At 33.6% G+C, this 15,583-nt stretch overlaps 4 protein-coding genes across 4 annotated transcripts in view; 1 reads left to right on the forward strand and 3 right to left on the reverse strand.

Annotated features, from left to right (window-relative positions):
• Positions 1-790, reverse strand: part of LOTGIDRAFT_156350 (hypothetical protein) — a 2,110-nt gene extending 1,320 nt beyond the window's left edge. The window contains exons 1-2 of the mRNA XM_009047022.1: positions 720-790; positions 451-567 (exon numbers count right to left, since the gene is read on the reverse strand). Coding sequence (XP_009045270.1) covers positions 451-544 — 94 coding nt within the window. The 5' untranslated portion in view covers positions 545-567; positions 720-790. The remainder of the gene's footprint in view (positions 1-450; positions 568-719) is intronic.
• Positions 791-1,009: 219 nt separating this feature from the next.
• Positions 1,010-4,689, forward strand: LOTGIDRAFT_211912 (hypothetical protein). Its single transcript, XM_009047023.1, has 8 exons — positions 1,010-1,067; positions 1,264-1,379; positions 2,289-2,424; positions 2,673-2,739; positions 3,011-3,125; positions 3,296-3,399; positions 3,796-3,930; positions 4,247-4,689. The coding sequence occupies exons 1-8, from the start codon at positions 1,024-1,026 to the stop codon at positions 4,325-4,327; spliced, it is 798 nt and encodes a 265-aa protein (XP_009045271.1). The 5' UTR covers positions 1,010-1,023; the 3' UTR covers positions 4,328-4,689.
• Positions 4,690-7,419: 2,730 nt separating this feature from the next.
• LOTGIDRAFT_185103 (hypothetical protein) lies at positions 7,420-12,440 on the reverse strand. Its single transcript, XM_009047024.1, has 3 exons — positions 12,145-12,440; positions 11,358-11,839; positions 7,420-8,058 (listed from the first exon to the last, which is right to left on the reverse strand). Exon 1 carries the CDS (start codon positions 12,431-12,433, stop codon positions 12,146-12,148), a length of 288 nt encoding a protein of 95 aa, XP_009045272.1. The 5' UTR covers positions 12,434-12,440; the 3' UTR covers positions 7,420-8,058; positions 11,358-11,839; position 12,145.
• A 1,584-nt stretch (positions 12,441-14,024) lies between these two features.
• LOTGIDRAFT_149539 (hypothetical protein) lies at positions 14,025-15,313 on the reverse strand (the record flags this gene model as incomplete). The annotated part of the gene is made up of 2 exons (XM_009047025.1): positions 15,027-15,313; positions 14,025-14,550 (listed from the first exon to the last, which is right to left on the reverse strand). A coding segment is annotated over exon 1 (272 nt), but the record flags the coding sequence as incomplete, so codon positions are not given.
• Positions 15,314-15,583: the final 270 nt, after the last annotated feature.

A 15,583-nucleotide genomic window follows, 5' to 3' on the forward strand; every position in this document is an offset into this window, starting at 1 on the left:
ATCTTTCTCCATTACCTCTATAATAGAGATAACAGAAATCATACATCAAAACAGTTATAAGTTTATACAGTGAAATCTTACTAAACCACATTACCTCTGTAATAGAGAAAATATATCATTATAATCAAAAATACCTATTGCATCAGATGTATGAATCTCTTTTCATCTTCATGCAAAATAAAAAGTCTTTGTTTTTCCGCTTGGGCTGCATCAATGGCTTTTGACGTTCTGTCAATTTTCATAAAACAGGGGGAATCGGAAGAAAGTAGTGAGCTGAATGTTTGGTATAATGGACCTAATTCTGACCCATATGAAATATTTCTTAAAACTATTATTATTATTATGTCTCAACTACATCTTTCTTGTTTGAAGTTATCAAAATGAGGCTGTTTGAGAGAAACATATCTTATCCTTCTGACAATAAGATTAGAAACAAATGATATCACCTACCCTGTAAACCCTCTAGCCTGGCTTCTCTATGAATCACAATACCACAAGTTTCGTATGGACCATAATGTATCAAAACCTTGGCATTGGTTGGCATCTTGTTAGGCATAAAGTTGAAAACTGTAAAATTAATCAGGTAAATGATTCATGAACATGAAGGCAGAACATTACAAAACTGACAAAAATGAGATGATCACAAATTCTGTGATTTTTGCGTGTGATATAAAATTAAACAGCGACAAAATTATCAATTGAAAATATTGAAAATATACCTTAAAAACAATCGAATAATTGAAATAATGTTGATTGAGCTTTTTTGTTATTGTTTATGGTCTACTTTCGTTTTCTTTTGAGTAGCCAGGGACGCTTATCAGCTTCGCATCTGTAGTATTTCCGGTTAATTTTCAAAGCCTCGTAAAAAATAAATCAAGATGAAATATGTAAATTATTGCTGTATACGAAACTTTATGAATGTATTCAACAATTTTATTTTCTTAATATTTTTTATTTACCAAAAGTCTTTATTTTTTTTCGATTGACCTTGACCGAAACTTCAATATGGCCGCGCGCATAACAATGCAAAATTTATTTCGACGGCGCTTTCACAAAGATTTTGGAAGGTACTGATGTAATATTTACATTATTTCTCGTTTTGATTTCTTTTCAAAAATGGTATGGTTTTAATTGATCTCATTTTCCGACTGAAACTTATATTATAAAGATCAACATCTCTCTTATATTTCACTTACGCAACTTTTGGAGCTCTACTTTCGTTTTGTTTACATTTAGATCTAATTATTTTGAATTATATTTCAGATTTCTCACCCCATCTCTGACAGTTCAGACGATAAGAACTCAATGTATCCACACCCTCAACAGACACCAACACGGAAAATGTCTTGTTTTAAAACCACAAATAATACGAAATCCAGGTTGGTAGGCAATGCCAATGAAATTGCGAAGTGTTGCAGATCTGTCAGTGATATGACTTAGAGCATTTCTTATTCTGATCTTGGGTTTGCATAAGTCATGTTCTGCAAAGTATTGAATTCAAAGAATAAGTTCAAAGTTTCCTTTGTAACAAATTTCTATTACTGGTAACTGTACATTTCTATGTGCAAAAATATCTATTGACTTAAAAAGTGGAAAACAGTACCTTTTCTCTGAATAGTTAAGTATCTGGGAGATCGAGATGTCTAGTTATGATCTAAACGATTGATTAAATGATCAAAATTTCTTGAGATGAGATGAGCTCTGGTCTGGTAGACTCTCTAAAGATAAGAATTTAATTTTAAATTATTAAATGACAATGTCACTACAACTCATTCTTACAGCAACTCTTCGTGATTTAATGCCATATGATTTTGTTTTCCAGTTCGCTGTATGTTTTTATACAGACCTTCGATACCCCGAATCATATGATTTTGTTTTCCAGTTCGCTGTATGTTTATACAGACATTCGATACCCCGAATCATATGATTTTGTTTTCCAGTACGCTGTATGTTTATACAGACCTTCGATACCCCGAATCATATGATTTTGTTTTCCAGTTCGCTGTATGTTTATACAGACATTCGATACCCCGAATCATATGATTTTGTTTTCCAGTTCGTTGTATGTTTATACAGACCTTCGATACCCCGAATCATATGATTTTGTTTTCCAGTTCGCTGTATGTTTATACAGACCTTCGATACCCCGAATCATATGATTTTGTTTTCCAGTTCGCTGTATGTTTATACAGACCTTCGATACCCCGAATCATATGATTTTGTTTTCCAGTTCGCTGTATGTTTATACAGACATTCGATACCCCGAATCATATGATTTTGTTTTCCAGTTCGCTGTATGTTTATACAGACATTCGATACCCCGAATCCTAACAGTTTAAAATATGTACCTGGAGTTAAAGTTTTAGAATCTGGAACAATCGATTTCCCTAATGTTAGATCTGCTGCTTCTTCTCCTCTTGCTAAGTAAGTATTAATCATTAATTATTATATATTTATACCTGTATCTTCTCTTAAGCACTCTGAAACTAATAAATTTCTACTGTGTTTCGCTTAAGCAGGTAAAAATCATGTTCGGGCCGAGATGATTAATATTTATGTCACGATTTTCAAACCAGCCAATCAACACGCTTGCTCAAACACAGATTGGTTCACGTCGGTTTTAAGAGTTGAAATGTATCTATTAATTGATATACTATATTTATATTTTCTAGACAGTTATTCCGTATAGATGGGGTGAAAGGTGTTTTCTTCGGTTCTGATTTTATCACTATTACTAAGGTTTGAAAATATTTTATCCTTCATCCAATAGCCTGTCACATATATTCGAAATATGTATGAAATCTTCAAATTGACATGTTACTTTGATTGAACTCTGTGTAAGGTTAACCAGTGACAGCATACTAGGGGTTATGTAGGTATCTTCATGCCCAGTCTTTAACTTGACTTTCCAATCTCATGCTTGGATCATTCCTACCTTAATTAATTACCAATAACTATTGATTATTATATTCAGTATTTACCTATATCTATTGATTATTGAATATTACAGTCAGATGATGAAGTAGAATGGAGCGTAATGAATCCCGAGATATATGCCACCATCATGGATTTCTTTGCTAGTGGTTTACCTGTTTTAACAGATGAACAGCCTTCTAATGATACAGGTAATATTGGTGTTTAGTTTTCATTTTAAATCTTGAACTGAATAGAGTTATTGAAGGTAAACAAAAATAAAACCATACTGTGTCTTGGCACTACAATCCATGAAATCTTAGACAGTATTTTATATTCATCATGAATAATGTCCAAAAATACAATATATTTAATATTTCAGAAATTCACCCTGATGATGATGAAACAGTATTAATGATAAAAGAATTATTAGATACTAGAATTCGACCTACAGTACAGGAAGATGGGGGTGATATTGTTTATATGGTTTGTTTCTTTTTAATATTTCTTTCCACCCCTGATAAACCCAACATTTTTCTTAATCAATATTGGATAATTCATAATATTTCTTTAGTTAAACTAATCTGCAGTTAGGTTTTATCTAATAGCAAAGGGGCAATATGAGCCAATATTTTTGTCACCAATCACTTGTTTTACCTCTTTGTAGTCTGTGTAACCTGCATCATTATTGTGTATGATCAATTAGCAATGATACATGTAGAGTATAACTAAGCACTGAGCGTATCAAATTAAGAGACTCATTTTCACATATTTGTAAATAGTGAATCAGATTTGTCAATAGCTGTACCCTCGTCCAATTAAAATTAGTTTGCTAATCATCTCATCTGTTCAATATTAATTACTTCAGGTTTATTTTTTCAGGGTTTTGACAATGGAGTTGTAAAGTTAAAGTTGCAGGGATCATGTACAAGTTGTCCGAGCTCAGTGGTCACGTTAAAATCTGGAGTACAGAACATGTTACAGTTCTATATTCCAGAAGTCGTCTCCGTAGAACAGGTAGGATAGTCCTGCATTTTACTAGAAAATTCCATTTATTTAATTGCGACATTTCTGGCATGTTCGTTATCCCAGTTCTTGTTTGGCTTCATTTTTAAAAGGAGAAGTATATGCTATTCCGTCACTCAACGCCAAATATCCTTGGATCTTAAGGCTCTTCGGGATGTCACCAAACACTTAATTTTAGTAGAATTGCAGGAACCACCGATGTTTAATAGAAAATTGGACTGGTGCAAATTCCCAGATACACATAAAAAAAATTAAGAAACTTCTTTACGATCTTTTTAATTTCAATGTTTATCAATTGATTTATCAGGTAGAAGATGAAGTTGATGAGGCCTCCAAACAACAACTAGAGAAACTAGAGAAAGAACTGAACGATACAGATAAATCTTAGTCTAGGAGAGAAAATAGAGGACATGATGAGATCAATGATGGGATTCGTTTGGACTTATGGACATTTTGTGCTGTAAATCAAATTCCTTCACATATGAATACAAAATAAACATTTGCTACTAATATGTGAACACTCTGAAAGATATGATTTTCTATTTTCTAAATATAACCAAGTTGAAATTCGAGAAGAGATGATGTAACATATTTTGGGGACTTTATAATTTTTTTGTTAGGACAACCGGTACCTCTCCATTCATTATGTTGCTGCGATTGAGAACTCATCATTTGAAACGGGTTGAGATTTATGTGAGAAATGTATTTGTTGTTTGTATATATGTCTGTTTTAAAAATATTTATAAATCTATAATGAGTGTTGGTGATTGATAATGTACCAAATAAACAATTTTAGTTATGTAGACTCAACCAATGGGATGCAATATTGTTTTGTCTTTGTTTTGTGAAATTTCTAAATGTATGAATCGCTATACTATAAGTTATATTTAGACCTGAAAGACCAATATGGTGTCAGGCTTTTTATCAAATGTTGCTGATGAAATATTCTGATTGCACTCCAGTGTTTCCCAAGTTCCACTCCAAACAGAAATCGTGGACTTTATCTACACAACAAACTATAAATATGTTTGATAATTGGTACAATCCCCCAACTCTGAAAAAGGATCTGTCTTCATTTATAAGCTAAATCAGGTGCTGAAAGGTAGGAAGTAAAACTCCCTTCCATTTGATATAATTGTGAATAAGAATAGCAGTCATAAGTTTCAACCACAACTATCATATAACTGAATTGTTAGTTGTGTTCATGGTCACTTTCATTATTCACAACTGGTAATCACTATGATGTGAGAGCACAACAATTACAAATATACAAGTCAAGACTTATATTCAGTTTATTTTTGGATCATGCCAATTTTACATAAATATCTCTTGACCGACAAAACTAATTAGTGAATAATAAACTATAACAACTAAGACCTTTTAAGATTAACAATTATTAACATTCCAAATAAGTTTGAAAAAAAAGACGCTAAATTAATTTCTTTAATATTATTTTCAAGCTCCTCCCTCTGATGGTTGCTGACTTTTTCATCTCAAGATTTAAGAGACACACTTCAAAAAAAATTGTCACAAATTCGAAATAGACAGGTAACAAAAAAGGTTTTTTTGATAAATATTCTATTCAGTTTCTTCACAGTTTCAACATGGTGTAGAATTCAAGATCTTATTTTGAAGTTGATATCTGAAAAATATAATTGGTAGATATAAGTTTGTAGTTTTTCAGAAAATGAATTAATGTTTTTAGTCCTAAAGTTCTTTTCCTTTATCTAGATCTTTTTGATTTTGTACAAAGACACTGTAAATGAATCAATCTTTGCTGAACTGAAGAAGGTTATGCCCTCAGTCTCTATTTTTGGAGTGAATTCTGAAATAAACAGTAGTTTTAGTAAGAGATTATTACATTAGTCTTCATCATCAAAATAGAATATATCGTGTTCTTCCAGCACAGCTGCAAACTTTTTGCTTATGTAGGCACCCACAAAACCGAAAATAACGCAATTCGCCAAAAGTACGGTGAAATTATAATAAGATACAGGTTCCGGTTTGGGACAATATCCACCAGTTTCAGTGTGAACAGTAACCGTATTACGATGTTGAACCGCTGGTTTTACTGCTTTCACTTTCGGTGGCATTAAAATTTGCCTCTTTACAGCATTTAGACTAAAGGCGGTAAATCTGGCAGCCATGTTGTTTTTTAACGTCACTATGCTCGAAACGAAACAATGCGACGATTCCTCCAAGAAAAAGAGAAAAGATCGTCATGACATCATCATCTTCCTTTGAAGCTAGTTTTTGCCAAATTTGTTTTTATAAACTTGTCACGACTCGCCTGGGTCAATAGAAAATATTCTAATAGAAATTGATTCTAATTTTTCGCGACGAGATATTTCGCTAGAATATCTTATCCAATGAGTTCTTATCCAATCAGATGCGAGAACTTTACTTAACAACGCCGACGTCATACTGCCGTTATGCGGAAAGAGACGAGAGTAATGGTGGACCAATGTTCTCATTTGAAAATGAATTTAATCTTTTTTTTTTGTCTATTCATTTTTTTCTTAAATCAATTTTGTTATTTATTTTGTTGATTTTTTTTGTTAAATTTTTTTTTCTAAGTTTTCTTTTTTTTTTAATTAATTTTTATTTCATTTATTTTTTGTCTATTTTTTTTTATTCAATTTTTTCATCGTAATATTTTTTTAATTTTCAGAAAAAAAAAAAAAATTAAAAACCACTGTGGCCCTTCGTTCTCATTCTCATAGCAAAATATCAAGTCCCTGTGATGGAAAGATGTTTGGATTAATACAGTAATTCGATCGACCTAAATGATATTGGTGAATGTCACCGAAGAGCCCTCTCAATGTCCTGATTACATGTGAAGCTTAATAATGGTACCATGCATGTTCGACATTGTCCGGCCGTTCACAATTACTCGTAAACACTCTAGAAGGCACAATTCTTGACTGATTTCGACGAAACTTGGAATGATTGTGTGTAATCACCCATGGATGAACCCTATTAATCAGAAAAATCGAAAAACATTAAGTGTGAGTTATTGCCCTTGTTCTTAAAACGCGTTCAATTTTTAGTCCGCAAACACTCTGTATATATGTCTGTTTTAATAATATTTATAAATTTATAATGTGTTTAGGTGATAAATAATATATTAAATAAAAAATTTTAGTTATGTGAATTCTCCAAAAGGGATGCAGAGTGCCTATCTATATACTAATATAAATGTATATGTGGACTCTCTGAAATCTAATCTTATCAACTATTCTCAAAGTAGACAAATTATTTTGCCAGTCTTCTTTTTCTAATTCTCTAGAGATGTATAAATCTCTATACATGTACTTTGATATTATTTTGAGACCAATTCGATTGCACCGATGTTGCCATTCTAGTTTTTCCGAGAGTCTGGTTTAAACTCCTATCCTGAAATCGTGACAACACAAAAGCTATACTCCCAAAAAGGACAGGTCTGCTCATTCAGTTGTAGAAAAGTAGGAAAACCTTTGTAAAGTGTAAATAATTTATTGAAAGAACAATGTGTAAAACAGACATCTATATATACTCTAAACAAAATAAAGGATAAATAAACCAGGTTTTAGTCAAGCAAAAATATTTAAGCACATCCAATTACAAAAAACAAGCAGACCAGTTGAGTTCAGGTAAAATAAATACTACTTGAAATGATACAAGATAGATTTATACTGTATATTACTTTACTACCTAAATATACTGAACTCTTGTTTCTAGTTTGAATTGGATCCAAATGTGCAAAAAAACATCTTGGCTTGACTGGTATACAATCTGCAATCAGTCTTCAGTGTTTTAAAGCAAGATTGGGTCATGCCTTATAAAATATCATGGTTACAGATTGCAGACATTTTGTAAATGAAAGGTACAGTGGAGTCTAGATATTTATGTAAATCTGGATCCAATTCAAAACAAACACAGTACAGGTAGTTTTTTTGGGGTAAAGTAGACCTCATACCATAGCGATCATCAGTTGTGCTTGGTTGTGGATAAAATTAGCGGTCATAAGTTTCAATCGCAACTCTCATATAACTGAGTTGTTAGATTGTGTTTGGAAGTCATGATCACTTCGATTATTCACAACCAGACACAACTAGTAATCACAACCATACACAACTGGTGATCACTATGATGTGAGGGCACATAATTACAAATATACAAGTCAAGACTTATATTCAGTTCATTGCTTTACTACCTAGTAATACAGTTTATAGGCTTCAAGTTTATTTTTGGATCATGCCAGTTTTACATAAATATCTTTGACACTAAACTAATTAGTGAATAATAAACTATAACAACTAAGACCTTTTAAGATTAACAATTATTAACATTCCAAATAAGTTTGAAAAAAAAAGACGCTAAGTTTATTTCTTTAATATTATCTTCAAGCCCCCTCCCTCTAATGGTTGCAATCAGGCTTCCAAATTTTTTTTTCACAAATTCACCAATAGGAACATTTCAAAATAGACAGGTAACGAAAAAGTTTTTTTGATAAATATTCCATTTTAGTTTCTTCACAATTTCAACATGGTGAAGCATTCAAGATCTAATTTTGAAGTTGATATTTCTTCAGACCTGGAAAATATAAATCATTGGTCAATATTAATTTGTAGGTAGGCTAAAATGCAAAACCCAGCTATACGGATAGTTTTTCTAAAAAAGGAATCAATGTTTTAGGGGTCCTAATAAAGCTCTTTTCCTTTTGCTGCTAATTCCACTACCCACCAGGACAGTGTTACATTCTTTTTCAACATCTTTTATCATGCACCGTGAGTCGTGACAAGGATCATTCAGCCAGTCACGTCGCCAGGAGTGAATTCGTGCTGGGACAGTCAGTAGCTAGAAGGGGGTGGGGGTGTCACACTAACGACGGTGCGTCACTCAGTCTCTCTATTTTTGGAATGAATTCTGAAATAAACAGTAGTTTTAGTAAGAGATTATTACATTAGTCATCATTTTCATCAAAATAGAATATATCGTGTTCGGCCAGCAAGGATGCACACACTTTGCTCAAGTAGCAACCTACAATAGTGAAAAAAAGGAGATTCGCCGAATATCTCGTGAAACTAGAAAAAGTTACAGGTTCCGGTTTGGGACTAAATCCACCATATTCGGTGTAAATAGAAACCATATTACGATGTTGCACCACTGGTTTTACTGCTTTAACTTTCGGTGGCATTATTTGCCTTTTTACAGCATTTAGACTTAAGGCGGAAAATCTGGCAGCCATGTTGTTTTTTAACGTCACTATGCTCTAATTGGTCGAAACGAAATAATGCGACGATTCCTCCAAGAAAAGATCGTCATGACATCATCATCTTCCTTTGAAGCTAGTTTTTGCCAAATTTGTTTTTATAAACTTGCCACAGCTCGCCTGGGTCAATAGAAAATATTCTAATAGAAATTGATTCTAATTTTTCGCGACGAGATATTTCGCTAGAATATCTTATCCAATGAGTTCTTATCCAATCAGATGCGAGAACTTTACTTAACAACGCCGACGTCATACTGCCCTTATGCGGAAAGAGACGAGAGTATGGTGGACCAATGTTCTCATTTGAAAATGAATTTTTTTTTTTTTTTTGTCTATTCATTTTTTTTTTTTAAATTAAAAACCACTGTGGCCCATCGTTCTCATTCTCATAGCAAAATATCAAGTGCCTGTGATGGAAAGATGTTTGGATTACAGTAATTCGACCTAAATGTCCCGATTACATGTGAAGCTTAATAATGGTGCCATGCATATCCGAGATTGTCCGGCCGTTCGTCGGACCGTCCGTCCACAATTACTCGTAAACACTCTAAAAGGCACAATTCTTGACTGATTTCGACGAAACTTGGAATGATTGTGTGTAATCACCCAAGGATGAACCCTATTAATCAGAAAAATCGAAAAATAGTAAGTGTGAGTTATTGCCCTTGTTCTTAAAAAGCGTTCAATTTTTAGTCCGCAAACACTCTAGAAATTCTTGATGGATTTTCGCGAAACTTGATGTGAGTGTTTGTTATTAACTAAGGATGAACCCTATTGAAAAACTGAAGAATTTACTATGAGTTACTGCCCTTGATCTTAAAAAGGCGTTTAAGTTTTAGCCTGTAAACACTCTAGAAGGCCCAATTCTTGACAGATTCTGACGAAACTTATAATATTGTTCAGTATGGCTTCACAAGGTGTATTGTTACTGTACTGCCAAATATTTTTATTTAAAATCAAAGCTGCCATTGGGCTTATATTACCTTGCCTGTCAAGCTGTTTTTTTTTGTTAGAAGAACAGGTACCTTTCCATCCATTATGATCCTACGATTAAGAACTCATCATTTGAACAGGTTGAGATTTATGTGAGAAATGTATTTGTTGTTTGTATATATGTCTGTTTTAATATTTATAAATCTATAATGAGTGTTGGTGATAAATAATATACCAAATAAACAATTTTAGTTATGTGAATTCTCCAAAAGGAATGCAGAGTTGACAATCCTATCTATATACTAAAATAAATATTAGCTATGTGGACTCTCTGAAATCTAATCTTATCAACCATTCTCAAATTAGACAAATTATTTCTCAGAGATGTACAAATCGCTATACATGTACTTTGATATTATTTTGAGACCAATTCGATTGCGCTGGTGTTGTCATTCTACTCAAGTTTTTCCGAGAGTCTGCTTTAAACTCCTATCCTGAAATCGTGACAACACAAAAGCTATACTCCCAAAAAGGACCGGTCTGCTCATTCAGTTGCAAAAAAGTAGGACATTAAACTCCATTCATTTCATATCCAGAAAAGAAAACCTTTGTAAAGTGTAAATAATTTATTGAAAGAACAATGTGTAAAACAGACATCTACATATACTCTAAACAAAATAAAGGATAAATAAACCAGGCTTTAGTCAAGCAAAAATATTTAAGCAGATCCAGATCCAATTGCAAAAAACAAGCAGACCAGTTGAGTTCAGGTAGAATAAATACTACTTGAAATGATACAAGATAGATTTATACTGTATATTACTTTACTACCTAAATATACTGAACTCTTGTTTCTAGTTTGAATTGGACCCAAATGTGCAAAAAAACATCTTGCCTTGACTGGTATACAATCTGCAATCAGTCTTCAGTGTTTTAAAGCAAGATTGGGTCATGCCTTATAAAATATCATGGTTACAGATTGCAGACATTTTGAAAATGAAAGGTACAGTGGAGTCTAGATATTTATGTAAATCTGGATCCAATTCAAAACAAACACAGTACAGGTAGTTCTTTTTGGGCAAAGTAGACCTCACACCGTAGCGATCACCAGTTGTGTTTGATTGTGAATAAAAATAGCAGTCATAAGTTTCAATCACAACTCTCATATAACTGAGTTGTTAGATTGCATTCAGAACTCATGATCACTTTGATTATTCACAACCAACAACTTGTAATCACTATGATGTGAGGGCACATAATTACAAATATACAAGTCAAGACTTATATTCAGTTCATTGCTTTACTACCTAGTAATACAGTTTATAGGCTTCAAGTATATTTTTGGATCATGCCAATTTTACATAAATATCTTTGACCGACTAAACTAATTAGTGAATAATAAACTATAACAACTAAGACCTTTGAAGATTAACAGTTATTAACATTCCAAATAAGTTTTAAAAAAAGACACTAAATTAATTTCTTTAATATTATTTTCAAGCCCCTCCCTTTGATGGTTGCAGACTTTTTCATCTCAAGATTTAAAGAGGAACGCTTCCAATTTTTTTTTTTCACAAATTCACCAATAGGAACATTTCGAAATAGACAGGTAACGAAAAAGTTTTTTTGATAAATATTCCATTTTAGTTTCTTCACAATTTCAACATGGTGAAGCATTCAAGATCTAATTTTGAAGTTGATATTTCTTCAGACCTGGAAAATATAAATCATTGGTCAATATTAATTTGTAGGTAGGCTAAAATGCAAAATCCAGCTATACCGATCTTTTCCTTGTGCTGATAATTTCACTACCCACCAGGACATTCTTTTTCAATATCCACCTTTTATCATTCACTGTGAGTCGTGACAAGGATCACTCAGCCAGCCCCGTCGCCAGGAGTGAATTCGTGCTGGGACAGTAGCTAGAAGGGGGTGGGGGTGTATGGGGCGTCACTCAGTCTCTCTATTTTTGGAATGAATTCTGAATAAACAGTTTAGTTTTAGTAAGAAATTATTACATTAGTCATCATCTTCATCAAAAGAGAATATATCGTGTTCGTCCAGCAAGGATGCACACACTTTGCTCAAGGCGAAACCCACAATAGTGAAAAAAAGGAGATTCGCCGAATATCTCGTGAAACTAGAAAAAGTTACAGGTTCCGGTTTGGGACTAAATCCCCCAGTTTCGGTGTGAACAGTAACCATATTACGATGTTGCACTACTGGTTTGACTGCTTTAACTTTCGTTGGCATTACGATTTGCCTTTTTACAGCATTTAGACATAAAGCGGTAAATCTGGCAGCCATGTTGTTTGTTAACGTCACTATGCTCGGATTGTTCGAAACGAAATAATGCGACGATTCGTCAAGTAAAAGAAAAAAGATCGCCCATCTTCATTTGAAAATAGTATCTTCCAAATTTGTTTTTATAAACTTGCCACAGCTCGCCTAGGTCAATAGGAAATATTCTTATTGAAGTTAATTCTAATTTTTCGCGACGGGATATTTCGCTAGAATATCTTATCCAATGAGTTCTTATCCAATCAGATGCGAGAACTTTACTTAACAACGCCAACGTCATACTGCCGTTAAATTTGGCGGAAAAAGACAAGAGACGACCGATTTTCTGCAGATATTTCACCTTTGTCTCAAGTAGATAAATACATAGTATGACTAACTGAGTGGGGTGAGAGGTGGGTAGTTGAAAGCCAATATTGTGTGACCGATTTTACTGATTACGACGAACAAAGCGGTGGTCGTGGACGTAGGCCTTATCTCGTCAAGGTCAAGGACAAGGACAAAAAAAAAAGACTTAAAGAGATACGGCCTTCTGCTACCTTACTCGAGCTAAGATAATTTGACGAGGCCTTCTTAACATATTGCTACTCTCGACTGAGTGTGACAAAATAAACTTAATATGCCTGCAGTGGCTACAGGGTGCCAGAGGGTTCTTGTGGATGCCTTAGAGCATTGATTGAGATAATTTAGAAAAAAGTGAACAGTTGTGTCGATGTAATTGCATAAAATAGGTCAAATTATAGACCTCTTATTAAGACCATTAGAATCTGCGAGCTTGTTGGTGTATTATTTTCATATAGATGTTAGGTTAGAATCAGCAAGTTTATCATTTCGACAACTCTGTCAACGGTAGCTATCAGAAGCTTAGCAAGAGTCAGCTGGCAGGTAACAGTTAATGATAGCTATCAGAGGCTTAGCAAGAGTCAGTTGGCAGGTAACTGTTAATGATAGCTATCAGAAGCTTAGCAAGAGTCAGTTGGCAGGTAACTGTTAATGATAGCTATCAGAGGCTTAGCAAGAGTCAGTTGTCAGGTAACTGTTAATGATAGCTATCAGAGGCTAGGTAAGAGTCAGTTTCAAGTTACCTAACACCACTGACAACAATATCAATCAGAGGCTAGGTAAGAGACAGCAATTTTCTCTCTTGTTGACAACTGTATATTATAGCGACCAGATGCTAGATAACAGTTGTAGTATACCAAACATTTTGGATTCAATTTGAGTTAGCCAATTGTCAGCTGCCAGACATGCATTTTTATGTTTACTCTTTATTTATATATCTACAATGTATTACCTTTTGATACCTCAACAATAGAATTCACAATAATATATCTGAATTTTGTCTGAAGAAGTATTTGAGGACACAGAATAGTAGATGATTATTTACGAGTGGAGATGGGGAGGTTAGGCTCACTGCCAGAATATTTACTTAGTCTTAGGTGGCTAATGAATCTTTCATATAGAGACATAAAAACTTTATATTGTAATGTATAGATTACAAGTGCAGGAAACACCACAACAAAATTATATCAAGAACAGTTTACACAAATAGACAGTATGTAGCAATTTGAACGGGAGGGCATTGAAAACATTTTCTTTACATTAAACCAAACTAAGTGTAAGTGCGAGTAATGTCATTTTGCAACAGTACTGAGAGCGTGTACGTGTATCGAATGATTTTATGATCATAAACACACTATAAGTATCAATATGATAGCAGAATATTCGGAATCTGTGTAACACACAAGGCAGTGTTGATAATGTTTCCCAAGTTATCTGAACACAGTCTATACTCTATTTCTACTTCTATTTAATATTAGCCTTTTGATATGATTCATATACTCCTAACCAAAATTAGCAACAACATCAAGTGCCTATGTTTGAAAGATTCCAGTTTCCACTTGTACTAATTCCTCTAAGTAATTTTCAGCTTATTTATATTCATGGCTAGAAGATTTACTTTCAAAGCATTCCCATGGTCTCTGATTACTTCATTTAGCAGCAGTTCACAACTATTTCTGACTTCTAATATTGTTGAAAACTTATAAAACTCGAGCAAAACTACACTACTCTTTACTACGATCTATCTAAATCATTATCACAGACATAACAACGTTCATCAGACTGAAAGTGGAAAAACAGTTTGTCTTAAAGGGACAGAAGCGCCATTTTAGGGGGTTGATTTGAAAACTATTACTGATTGGTTTAGCTAAAAGAAATCTGTTTCCGAGACTAAAGTATATTTCGCACATCCTTTTTTCGCGATTTTTTGATCAATCATACTTTAATGGGACAGATTCGCCATCCTTTGACCAATCATATCTTAGTCTCAGAAACAGAAATTTTTAAGCTAATCTTATCAGTAATTGTGTTCACAGCTCACCATCGAAAATTTTAGCCCTCAAATGCATGCTAATGATGACTCGTCATTTCTCGAGGCACTGCCATAATATATAGATAAAACATTTTCGTATATAGAAACAGAAATTCCTAGTTAGAAGTATATTTGTACTTCTGAAGACTATTTACATATATATTCAAGACCCAGAGCAGCCCCCGAAAATGGCCAATCTGTACCTTTAAATAATAAGAGATTATTACTTTAGTCATCGTCATCATCAGGGAAGAATATATCGTGTTCTTCCAGCAAGGATGCGAACTCTCGGCTGATGTATCCACCCAATGTCATACACGGAATGATCAACGCCATTACTTTCAGCACACCCAGACGTGTAATTTCCGGTTTAGGACATATTGCACCAGTCTCAGTAAACACAGTACGTTGTTGCACCATTGGTTTTACTGCTTTCGCCTTCGATGGCAGTAAAATTTGCCTTTTTACAGCATTTATAGATAGAGTAGTTAATCTGGCAGCCATATTGTTTTTTGATGGTTTCTTACAAATTCATAATTGAAATGTTACTATGCGAATTATTTGAAACGAAAGAATGTGACGCTTCTGTCAAAAAACAGAACACGGAAGGAAGATGGTTAAAAAAAAAAAGAAATATGATCCAATGCTAATGGACAACACACACCCCCCCCCCCCCCTCCCCCAGCAAGATTCCTTTAAAATTACGCGGATAACTAATTTGTACTGGTGCGTTCATTTTACTACCGGTATTGGTTTCAGTTAATCGCCAGCTGTCACTCTCTTAT

This window comes from Lottia gigantea, assembly GCF_000327385.1.
Source record: "Lottia gigantea unplaced genomic scaffold LOTGIsca_11, whole genome shotgun sequence".
Lineage (NCBI taxonomy): Eukaryota > Metazoa > Mollusca > Gastropoda > Lottiidae > Lottia > Lottia gigantea.

What these genes read in the sequence shown, in the direction of transcription:
- LOTGIDRAFT_185103 (XM_009047024.1), bottom strand. Translation starts at nt 12,433, where the DNA reads ATGGCTGCCAGATTTACCGCTTTATGTCTAAATGCTGTAAAAAGGCAA.
- LOTGIDRAFT_211912 (XM_009047023.1), top strand. Translation starts at nt 1,024, where the DNA reads ATGCAAAATTTATTTCGACGGCGCTTTCACAAAGATTTTGGAAG. An exon ending in TTTCACAAAGATTTTGGAAG is followed by an intron (nt 1,068 to 1,263) that starts GTACTGATGTAA and finishes ATTATATTTCAG; the next exon opens with ATTTCTCACCCCATCTCTGA. An exon ending in GGGGTGATATTGTTTATATG is followed by an intron (nt 3,400 to 3,795) that starts GTTTGTTTCTTT and finishes TTATTTTTTCAG; the next exon opens with GGTTTTGACAATGGAGTTGT.